General features: G+C 36.2%; 1 protein-coding gene and 1 long non-coding RNA gene across 2 annotated transcripts in view; one reads left to right on the forward strand and one right to left on the reverse strand.

Annotated features, from left to right (window-relative positions):
- LOC144457728 (uncharacterized) overlaps positions 1-610 on the reverse strand; it is a 37,420-nt gene extending 36,810 nt beyond the window's left edge. The window contains exon 1 of the long non-coding RNA XR_013487177.1: positions 314-610. This is a non-coding gene — a long non-coding RNA (uncharacterized LOC144457728). The remainder of the gene's footprint in view (positions 1-313) is intronic.
- Positions 1-12,102, forward strand: part of GNA13 (G protein subunit alpha 13) — a 63,103-nt gene that overhangs the window by 478 nt on the left and 50,523 nt on the right. The window contains exon 2 of the mRNA XM_021000760.2: positions 2,389-2,615. Within this exon, the coding sequence (XP_020856419.1) occupies positions 2,389-2,615 (227 nt within the window). The remainder of the gene's footprint in view (positions 1-2,388; positions 2,616-12,102) is intronic.

A 12,102-nucleotide genomic window follows, 5' to 3' on the forward strand; every position in this document is an offset into this window, starting at 1 on the left:
CCCGCGGCGGCTAGGCCCGGGAGGGGGCTCCCAGCGGCTCCCGCGGCCGCAGACCTTGCCCCGAGCCTGGCGCCCCCGAGGGGAAGGGGAGTTTCCCCAGGCCCGGTCTCCCACCCCCACCCCACCCCCATGTTCCCGAGTGGAGGCCGCCCGCCCCGGCCTAGCCTTCGAAGGGAAGTGTGGCGGGGTGGGGTGATTCGGCGGGGAGCCACCCTCGTTGTCAGTGGAAGGCACCGCGCGGGACACTCCTCTCGGCCCCACGTTGGCCGCCGGACTCTCCCCACCCGGTACCGTTCCCCTTCCTCGCTCTTACCGCTGTCCTTGAAGTTCTCGTTTGCGACGTCCTCCTCCCTTTCCGAAGTCTGGGTGCTAGAGGTATAGTAAAGAGCCCTGACAAAAGGAAAACTTTGTTGTTTGTTTGCATTGGAGTCTCTTCCAGAACCTTAGGTGTCTGCCTGTGGGGGCCCCTTGTAGGTTGTCTTGGGCTCTTTTTTTCTTTTTTTTTTTTTTTTTTTTAAGGTTGTCAGACTTAGGCTGTGACGATGGCAACCAGTTTCTGTAGGCAGAGGGTGTTTCGTCCCCCCCAAAAAGTCCTGATAGTGGTTCTTCCATTTCATCTCAGCTGTTTGCACAGTCCCAAAAAAAGCTTGTTTGCTTTCTGTAGTGCCTTGGTGTGGACAGGGTGGCCACAGTTTAATTATTGCACAGTGATTGGCACGTACGTAGGAATCTCTTAATAAATGCTTTCTCTAATTGAATTAGGAAAAAAGAATGTTAAGGTCCGTTGCCCCTCTTTTATGTAGCCACATTTTCAGGTTGAATAAAACGATCTGGCAGGGTTTTGTAGCATAAGCACTAGGATCTAGAGCGAAGTGACCTTAGAAATCACTGGGTAACCTCCCTTTACCAACCCCACTTTGCAGATAAGAAAACTGAGGCCCAGGGAGATTAAGTGGCTGACCCTAAGGTCTTACAGATAATAAGTGGGAGAGATGGGATCCTCTGGTTTCAAATTCTGCTGTCTTTGTGTTGATTTATTTACTTATGTTCAAAAATACTTTTTGTGCCTGTTTGTCAGTCCTCTCTTCGGAATAAACAGCCTATAATACTTTTTTTTGACTGACTTTTTGAAAAAAGGATGTTTTTAGTTTGAAGGAAGTTCGATGAAATTGAGATCAAGTGCATTTGTTGCCTACAGTCTACTAGTGTTTTGAGATTTCCTTTAATTTATGTAATTTCTCAGTAGCTACTTCAAGTAGTCTCAGATTTCAAGTTTTTTAAGGCAGTAATTTCTTAGTGGAATTACTTAAGAAAGTAGTAAAACAATTTGTTTTTTTTTTCTTCCAAAGTTCATCTCAGGAGAATGCGTTAAGAAGTTAAGTTAAAACCTTAGTATACTTCAGCCTTTTAGCTTCCTTGTATATATACTTAACCTTCCTTGTTTGAATGAAATCAAAATAAAGACACTGCCTTTCTGTCCCTGAGAATTCCTCCCCCTTTTTTTTTTTAATTAAAGTCTGTTCTTTGAAGAAAAGAGTTTAACATTCATATCTGAAATTTTTAAAAATGCTGAGGAGGCTAGTAGTATCTTTGACCTGCTATTTTTGGTCTTATCTATCTAAATGAGTCCATTTTCTGTGTATTCTACAGATGAGTCCCTGGAATCTGGGTTCATAGCTAGTAAGATGGATCAGAGGCTTAGGCTTGATTAAAATATTGATTTTTAAATATGTAGGCCTAGGTTCTATGAATTGAAATTTGTCAGTTACCCTTAAGCAGCCCTCATTAAACACACTCTGTCTCTCTCTCTCTGTCTCTGTCTCTCTCTCTCTCTCTCTTTCTCTCTTTCTCTTTTTCTCTTTCTCTCTCGCTCTCCTTTTCAGGGAAGACTTTGCTGTTCTGTTATTTTGAATTGATCTGACACAAGCAGGAAGCTCTAAGTTGACTTCATCTTGTTATTGACCAGTGTTTGGGAAGCCTCCAATAGCTTCAGATCCTGATTCTAGTTCTCTGAATAAGTATCTTTTAGATTAGACTTCAGATACAAAGTAAAAACAGAAATGTTTGTTGAATTGAAATTACTGCCTTGCTCTGCCAAGGTGTCATTAAAGTGTCCATTAACAGAAAAAGAGTGTTTGATAAAAATGTTTTTCTCAACAATTGTTATCCATTCCAGAGGTTATTTTATGAAGTGATTTGATTTTATTCAAAATTCTTAGTAAAAGGTAATGTTAATGATATTGTGAAGACCAAATTTTATCTGTAGGAGTCTGACTAACTTAGTTACTCTGGGCATTTGTAGAGGAGATTTAATCAATAGCAATTTTAAAGGAATACACAGACATTTTAAAATTTTAATAATTTCCTTCACCTTATTTATTTTTTAAGGTGTGAGGGTCCTTGTAGATGCTCGGGAGAAACTTCATATTCCTTGGGGAGATAATTCAAATCAAGTCAATGGAGACAAAATGATGGCTTTTGACACTCGATCAGCTATGGCAGCACAGGGAATGGTGGAAACACGGGTTTTTTTGCAATACCTTCCTGCAATAAGAGCCTTATGGGCAGATAGTGGTATCCAACATGCTTATGACCGACGTCGAGAATTTCAACTGGTAAGAAATACTCTTTTAAAATGTTTCTTGTAAAAAACATTTAAGTGAAATGATTAGTGTCTCCTATTTAGCAGCCCCCCCCTTTTATTTAACTGAGGTATAGCTTAAGAATCTAAAATCCTGATCAATGAAATTGATGACCTCTGTTGATACTTTTGTTATTGTTGTTGCTGTTTTACTAAGCAAAGAAAATAAACCACAGGACTAATGAAATTGGAGTGTTTAAAAAAATTTCTTTTTTTTTTTAAGGGAGGCTGTAATGTCTCTTAAGGGAGAACTCCTTAAAAAAAATCCATCTTTTATTCTTATAGTAGATAACAATTAACGTAATTGCTTTAGTCCTGTTCCCTGTCATTTCCCTGTGCCCTTCCCATCCTCCCCATATATGTTTGTTTTTCAGTTGTGTCTGACTCTTCATGACCCCATTTGGGGTTTTCTTGGCAAAGATGTTAGAGTGGTTTGCCATTTCCTTCTCCAGTTCATTTTACAGATGAGGAAGCTGAGGTAAACAGGATAAGTGACTTGCCCACAGTCACACAGCTAATAAGTTTCTGAGGCCACATTTGAACTCGGGAAGAAGAGTGTTCCTAACTTCAGGCTCTGCACCCTTATCTACTGAGCTACGTAGCTGCCTCTGGCTCTCTGTATAGTAGGTGCTTAAATATTGTCAAATTCAGAAACCCTACTTTAATGCTTCAGTTAGCCCTTTTGCTTCATGTTATAGGTTTTTTTTAATAGGAGCTTTTTATAGTTAAGGACCTTATTTTTTAAGATTTTTAATCAATACTGATATGTACTTTTATTGATAAATCACGTGTACTATAGATAGTGATAACAAATTAGAATATGTGTGCCATGTATCACAGGTAAGAATTCATGGTACCATTTGTGACCCTTCCTTCCTTGGGCCAAAATGAAATCCCTCTGTGAAAGAGATTATTAACTCGGAAGTCCATGAACTTGTTTTTAAAAATATTTTTACAACTGTTTCAATGTAATTGTCTTCTTTTGTTATTATATGCATTTTATTTTTTGCATTTAAAAATATTATTCTCATCTATCAAGCTTCACCAGACTTCCAGAGGGGTCCATGAGACATAAAAAGGTTGACTTGCTGTTCTGTGATTTTTAGGCAGTTTTTTATGAGAGGCCATGACAAAAAAATTTCCTCATTCTATGGCCAATTTGGTGATGATCCTTGATGAATTCAGCTAGATTGGTCTTCCGTAGTCAGAAATGTAGTCTTGGCATTGTACCTTTATTTTAAGCCCTTCTTGATTGGGATAAGACCTGTAAGAGCTTGGATTCCATGGCATAGTTTTTGAGGACCCAAGGTTACTTTCATGTCACAATGAGACATTGCAGTAGAAATTATTTATTCCCTTAAATATTGTTCCTAAGTTTTCAAAGGCAAAAAGTCCCTCTAGTCAAGTCAACAAGTATTTATAATTTACCTGAGCACTGAAGATGCAAGAAATGGCCCAAAAAATCCAGTCTTTCTCAAGGAGCACACAGTCTAATATTAGCAAACAATTATGGACAAATTGGAGACAATCTCAAGAAAGGCACTAACATTTAAGCAGGACCAGGAAAGGTTTCTTGAAGAAGGTGAGACTTAAATAAGATTCAGAGGAAACCAAGAGGGGAAGATGAGGAGGTTGAGAGTTCCAGGCAAGGAGGACAGCCAGGGAAAATGCCAGGAGTGGGAAGATGGAGAAAGAAATCCTTTGTAATTTAGTTGTGAATGCTTTAATTGTATTTTCCAAAAAGTGAAAAAATTTCAAGCCATAACAACCTAGACTCTTTTTTAATGTAGAGGTGATTCCGGTGTGAAAAGTGTTACTCTGAAATAAACTGTTTGATAGTTGAAACATATTTAATAATGCTATTGACTATTATTATCCATTACAAATAGTCCCAAAAGTCTCAGTGCAGTTTTGAACTATTAAAGTCTTAATAGAGATTTTTGGGAAAAGTCTTCAAGACTTTAATTTATTAAGACTTTAAAAGCTTAAAACTGCACTGAGACTTTTGGGACATGCTGTATTATGTGTGACTGCAAAATGATAATGCAAAACCACAGTCATTTCTAAGCGGTCTTGACTATTAAAAGTTCTTTCAGAGTATTGATGACAGAGGGAGGGGTAAGAGGTGGTTTTTTTTCCTGCACTCTATAATATTTACTTCATCCATACAATCTAGGTTTAGTTCTATAGCCTTGTGTCATTTTCTTCTGTTATTTCAGTTTGTAAAAGTTTTTTCTTTTCAACTATATTCATAAGTTCTCAATAGAGACTAGGAGTAAAAAATTTTACATCCCTTTCCAGTCTCCTCTAATTTGTTTATAGGATGACCTTATATGAGAACCATCGTGGTGTAATGGATAGAAAGCTGGCCTTGAAGGCCAAAAGACTTAGATTCAAGTCTTGCCTCTTGACACATACTGTCACCCTGGGCAAGTCACTTAATTTCTCACTGCTCTAGGTAACTCTTTGAAGACTGTAAGTTACAGATAAGGTGCAACACAGCATTGGTAGCTGGAGTATCTTTCTCTAGGAGTTTCTTATGCTAATGGAAATCACAGATCCAATCCCTGTCTCCATACTTTAATAACCTAGATTATAGGTATGATAACCTGTAAATAATATTTTTAAAATTTGTTGAGGCATTAGACAGGGACATTATTATGCAGAATATTTTTCAGTTCAACAAATATGTATTATAAGAACTCACTTTGTGTGAGGCACGTAGAAAGGCAGATTTTGTGACAAAAAATTATTGCTGTTGACAAAGGGATAAGTGTTCTGTAGCTAGCCAAAGACTGTGTCAGCTATGTGAGGGAAGGGGAAAGGATAATTTTTTCCATTTGCCTTTGAATGATTTTTTAAATTATTTTTGCTTAAGATTAATAAAGTTGGATAACTGAGCAAGAGTTATATTTCACTTTTTAAATTGATGCCCTTTATTTTTTATATCACATTTATATCATATATACCCCTTATACACCAACTCACCTCCTTGTCTGGGGAGCCTTTAACAAAATTTTAAAAAGAAAAAAAATGCATTGTAGCCAATCAGCATATTGACTAGACAAGAACTTAAGCTGTTAGATTGAGAGATAAAAGGTTGTTTAGAATGTTTCATAGGAAAGAATAGTAAAGGTTTTGTACCTTGCTGAATGGGGCAGAGGGAGAATTTATTTTTCTAATTTTATGTTATCACTTTTGGTTGTTAGAGACTTTCAGTTTTAAAAATTGTGCTATAGTTTAGGAAGAAAATTATTAGCTTGAAAGAACATGATTTCTTGAATGACCATAAGAAAGATTACATAGGAATAGCAGCTGGACTGTTATCTCATTGGCATAGGGGACTCCCAGGTGACGAAATTCCCTCTATTAATGCAAGAGTACAGAGAGGTTAAGTGACTTATAAGGTGGGTTGTACAGCTGTCTCACATAATGAGGTGGCCCTTCTACTTACCAAGGCACACTCCTGCCATTCTGCATACACAAGTGAACACATTCTATCCCATCTTCTCTAGCAGATTTCCCCTCTATCTTCTGTACTCTCATTTATCTTTAATCTCTCCCTGTTTACTGACTACTTCCCTGTTGCCAGTAGACATGTCCGTGCCTCATTTCAGCTATCCGTCCTCCCCTCCTATCGTCCCATCCTTGTCTTCCCTTTTATGATTAAACTTCTTGAGAAAGCCATCTACTAATTCTACTTTCTTTACTCTCACTATCTTAACTTTCTATGGTCTGATTTCAGATCTCATTCAGCTAAAGCTATTCTCTCCAGGTGCCCTCTGCCACCTATGGGGATGAATTGGAGAGGAGGAAAATAGAAGGCAAGCAGATGCATTGGCTTTTACAGTAGTATAGATAAGGACCTGAACTAGGGTAGAGGCCATCTAAGTGTAGAGAAAAGGGGACTGATGTTCAGACATGTGGAAGTGGAATTGAGGACACATGGCAACTGTGGGATATAGGAGTTGAAGGGGAGATCGAGCTGTGAAGGATGCTTAGGGCTGCAAACCTGTGTGGTGGTAGTGCCATAAATAGATATAAGGAAGTCTATAAGAAGGATGGGCTTGGGGAGAAATATTATGAGTTCAGTTTTGGATGTTAAGTTTAAGATTATTGATATTAGTCAGAATTTTAAAATAAGAATTTGATAATAATTTAACAAGGTACTTAATAGTGCCTACCATGTGAAAGAAGACAGAAATGAAAATCTGTACCCTGGAGAAGTTTACGTGTCACCTTATAATATTGTTACAGAGAGCAAGTTAAAAATTGTTTTACATCTGGCCAACCCATTTTCTAGATAACATGTACAGGTTCCTCCTGTACTTCACCTCAGTGTGCACATTTATACACACACGTATACATATACATATGTATATGTATATACACACATTCACACATGTATACACAGCTATACTTACAGGTATATACATGCACCTACTTGAAAATAATAAATCTATAATTCAATTGGAAAGAGGTAACTTTTCCTTTAACCTAATAATTACATTGTTAGAAAACAAGAAAGAACTATTTCTTAAAAGATTTTTCACATCATTATAAGCAAAAAGCTGGGGAAAAATCTAAATATCTTAACAATAGGGACTGGGTAAAATCAGAATTTTATGGCACATTAATTGAATAGACTAATACTACAATACAATTAAAGACTGGTATGAGAACTACAAAGAAATCTGGGAGAAACTTTTAAAAATAATGCAAAGCAAAAACCTGAATCGGAATAATGGAGTGCACACTTAAAATTACTACCATATAAGAGGAAAATTAAAGAGGAGGAATTTTAGAAGAGGAATGACTGAGAAACCATAAATTTGTATTTAAAATTAATTTAAATGCAAATAAGAACACTTAATTTGAAAAGAAAGGATACCTTCGTAATTCAGTATTGCCCTTTGACTTAGAGATTATAATTTTCTCTGATACTTTTTAATAATGACAGGATTTCTGGTTTTATTCTTTTGTAGTTAATGGAACTAGCAAAGTAATTATGTCTTAGATATGCCAACCTTTTATACAAGAAAATTGAATTTTGCATGGTATAATTTTGGCATTAGTTTCAGTTGACGATACGTGATTTTTCTCAGATTCCTTTATTTTTTTTTAACTATCACAAAATAAAAAGTGCATTCCATTCCATGCTTTTCTGTAGCTCACTAATATAATGCTGTAAAGTTTTCAAAGAGCTCTCCACATATTATCTCATTTGATCCTCACAGCAAATCCTGTGAGGTAGCTATTACAGGTGTCATGATATTACTTTTAATATTAACAATAATCAATAATAATTGAGGCTTAGAATAGATAAGTGACTAGCTCATGGCCATACAGGTATTATCAGAGCTGAGATTCAAACCTAGGTCCTCCTTACTCTTGAATCCAGCTGTAATTAATATTCTCATATCCTGGTTACATTTGGGAACATGCAATCTCTGGAACTGTAGTTCCAGAGTAGTTGAATAACCGAAAAGCAGAATAACAAAGGAAATGTATACCTTATGAAGCATATTGTATAAAGGTTTGATCATTTTTCTAGTATATATGTTTGAAATACATAAAAATCTGTTTTTATGAAATATAAATGATCATTTTTCACCTTTTTATGTCCAAAGAGATAGGAATTTCCTTTATATTTCTCTGCTCTTTCCTATCCGTGCTAATGGGATTTTTTTTGCATAAAGGATTTATGCAAATCTCTTAAATCTCTTTGCTATACTTTTCACTCTCTGTAAGGTTGGAATAATAACTGTACTACCCTCCTTCATGGGACTATGTGAGCAAAGTGTTTTGCAAACATAAAGCACTGTGTAAATGAAAGTTATTGAAGAAGACCTGATATAATCTGATATAGTCATAGGTTACATACAGCTAGATTAGAGTTCTGTAAATTCAGTTAAGGGAAAAAAATATTTTTCAAAGAAAGAAACTTTAATTCTCACCTGCCATTTTAATTCTGAACTTTGATTTATCAGTATCCCAATGCAGATACCATTGTGAAGTTTAGTCCTAGGGAATTACCAAGGCTATTGAGAGCTTAAGTGACTTACCCAAAGTCACCTAGCCAGTATGTGTGAGTGTCTCAAGTAGTACTTGAACCCAGATCTTCCTGACTTCAAGGCCAACTCTCTATTCTCTGATACCTCTTTAAAAATCTGCTTATATAACTCAAACTACTACTAGTATTTCAAGTAATCCAAGAAAATACCTTTAACTATGGCAAAAGGAACGCGAATCTTAGGTTTTTTTTCTTTTTCCCAGTAAGAGCCTACTAGATCATAAATTTGTTTATTCTAAGTATTTTCTAAAACACCGGATCTTACTAATAACTGAGAAAAACTGAGTAGAAAAAGATTTTTTAAAAGTGGGGGATAAATTTGTCTTGATAACTAATGGGTAGGAAATAGACAGGAAAAAAAGAAAAGCACAGGAAGTTAGTTCTGACAACTGAACAACTGAAAAATAACCTGTTAAAGGATCTCTTCCACATTTGAAAGTATGGGGGAGTTGACAAGAAAACCTGTCAAAACAGAATGGAAATTGGATGCAGGCTTAAACCCATTACTGATTATTTTTGTTTGTTTGTTTGTTTTACTCTTTTTTAAAATTTTTAAATTTTTTTTTTGCATATGCTTTTGAGTTGAAAATTTTTTCTCCCTTTTTCTCCCCTCCCACCCTCCCCAAGACGGCGCACAATCTGACATAGGCTTTACATTTACATACCCATTAAACATATTTTCACATTAGTGAAGTTGTAAGTAAAAATTAAAACCAATCAAAACAACTCTGAGGTACCACATCACACCTATCAGATTGGCCAACATGACAAAACAGGAAAATGATAAATGTTGGAGAGGATGTGGGAAAATTGGTACGCTAATACATTGTTGGTGGAGTTGTGAAATGATCCAACCATTTTGGAGAACAATTTGGAACTATGCCCAAAGGGCTACAAAAATGTGCATACCCTTTGATCCAGCCATAGCACGTCTAGGGCTATATCCCAAAGAGATCAAACAAATGGGAAAAGGACCCACATGTACAAAAATATTCATAGCAGCTCTTTTTGTGGTGGCAAAGAATTGGAAAGTGAGAGGATGCCCATCAATTGGGGAATGGCTGAGCAAGTTGTGGTATATGAATGTAATGGAATACTATTGTGCTATAAGAAATGATGAACAGGCTGACTTCAGAAAAACCTGGGAAGACTTATATGGTCTGATGCTGAGTGAAGTGTGCAGAACCAAGAGGACTTTGTATACAATAGCAGCCATGTTATGCAATGACTAAGAATGTTAAACTGAACCCTTCTCAGCATTACAAGGATCTAAGACATCTCCAGAGGCCTCAGGATGGAAAATGCTGTCCACATCCAAAGAAAGAACTATGGAAGTCGAACTGCTCTCACTTATTTTTACCTCCAGTTGAGTTTTGTTTCATCTTTCTGATGGTTCCCATTACTGATTATTATATTTGAAAAAGATTAATTTTAATCATTCTATCTGCTGACCTCTCCCCAAATTTCCCCTAATATTCATGCTGTCTACCTTTCAACACAATGTTATCACTATTAAGTAGAGCATAAACAAAGAGTTTATCTAAAATGATTGAAATAATGGGGAATTACTTTTTTAGTTGAATTTGTTAAACTTTAGAACTTCATAAGATTTATATAAGAATGAGATTTTATTTGGGTTATATATTTGTTACTGAAGGTTGAAAATGTAATAGTTCTGTGAGAAAGTTTGTAGTATGAAATAAGAAAGATTTACAGGAAACTTATCTTTGGAAAACCTCTGTAGTGTTGCAGAAAAAATACAACACTTTTAGTCAGAAGACCTGGGTTTGAGTTTTGGCTTTATGAATTAGTAGCTATAGGTGTTGGGGGAATCAATTCACTTGCATTAACCTTATTTTCCTCGTCTGTAAGATGGGAATTGTAGCACACTGCCAAATTCACAGGGTTATGAGGAACTGTTAATATACAAATCACTTTATAAACTTTTAAAAAATTAATCTAGTTTTAGTTTTCAACATTCACTTCCATAAGATTCTGAGTTCTAAATTTTCTCCCCCTCCCCAAGACAACATGTAATCTGATATAGGCTCTACATATACATTCATATTAAACATTTTCACATTAGTCATGTTGTAAAGAATTAGAACCAATGGGAGGAACCATGAGAAGGAAGGAACAAAACAAAACAAAAAGAGAGGGAGAGCAAATAGTATGCTTCGACCTGCCTTCGGATTTCATAGTTCTTTTTCTGAATGTGGATAGCATTTTTCATCATGAGTTTTTTGGAGTTGTCTTAGCTCCTTGCATTGCTGAGAAGAGCTAAGTCTAGCAGCGTTAGTCATCTCACAGTGTTGCTGTTAGTGTGCACAGTGTTGCTGTTACTTTGTACAGTGTTCACTTCACTCAGCATCAGTTCATATAAGTCTTTCCAGGTTTTTCTGAAGTCATCCTGCTCATCATTTCTTATAGCACAATAGTATTTTGTTACATTCATATATCACAAATTGTTCAGCCATTCCCCAATTGATGGGCATCCCCTCAATTTCCAGTTCTTTGCCACCACAAAAAGAGTTGCTATAAATATTTTTGTACATGTGGGTCCTTTTCCCATTTGTATGATCTTTTTGGGATACAGCCCTAGAAGTGGTATTGCTAGGTCAAAGGATATGCACAGTTTTATAGCCCTTTGGACATAGTTCCAAATTGCTCTCCAGAATGGTTGGATCAGTTCACAAACCCCCCCCCATAATGCATTAGTGTTCCAGTTTTCCCACATTTTCTCCAACATTTATCATTTTCTTGCTTTGTCATGGTAGCCAATATGATAGGTATCACCTTATAAACTTGAAAGCACCATATAAATTAGAACTATTATTATATGTCTCAAAATATTATGGATTCCACTATATTATCAGAGTGAGATCTAATTATAGGATATGTAAAGAGATATTCCTTTCAAAATTCTACTTTTCTGCTAAAACATTGTCCAACAATAACTAAGGACAAAGGAATTCTATCATACTGGGAAGTAGGTTTGGTTTTTTTTTTTGCTACATTGGGTGCATTTTCTTGTATAGTGGTGTATTTTAATCTGCAAGTATACTTAATTTTTTTTGCCTATATAGACATGAGAAATTAAAAAGGGAGTGGGAGAAATGTATACATCCACTGAATCAAAAAGAATAGAGAGGGGTCAGTAGTGAAACTCACAGTATCAAATGTCCAAAGTTTGAGTAGGAATCAAGAGGAACTGAAGGTTCTAATATAAGGAAGCAATTTTATCTCATAGGTTCCTTATTTAAAAGAAATAGGAGAGATGGGGCAGGGGGTAACGAAGGGGAGGGGAAGGGTTGTGGAATAATTCAAATTCTGTGTTAAGGCATGCTTATGTGAGGAAATGTAGGAAACAGAGGGGTGGGGGGAAGGA

Source organism: Phascolarctos cinereus, unplaced genomic scaffold (genome assembly GCF_003287225.1).
Source record: "Phascolarctos cinereus isolate Bilbo 61053 unplaced genomic scaffold, phaCin_HiC Scaffold_5;HRSCAF=322, whole genome shotgun sequence".
NCBI lineage: Eukaryota > Metazoa > Chordata > Mammalia > Diprotodontia > Phascolarctidae > Phascolarctos > Phascolarctos cinereus.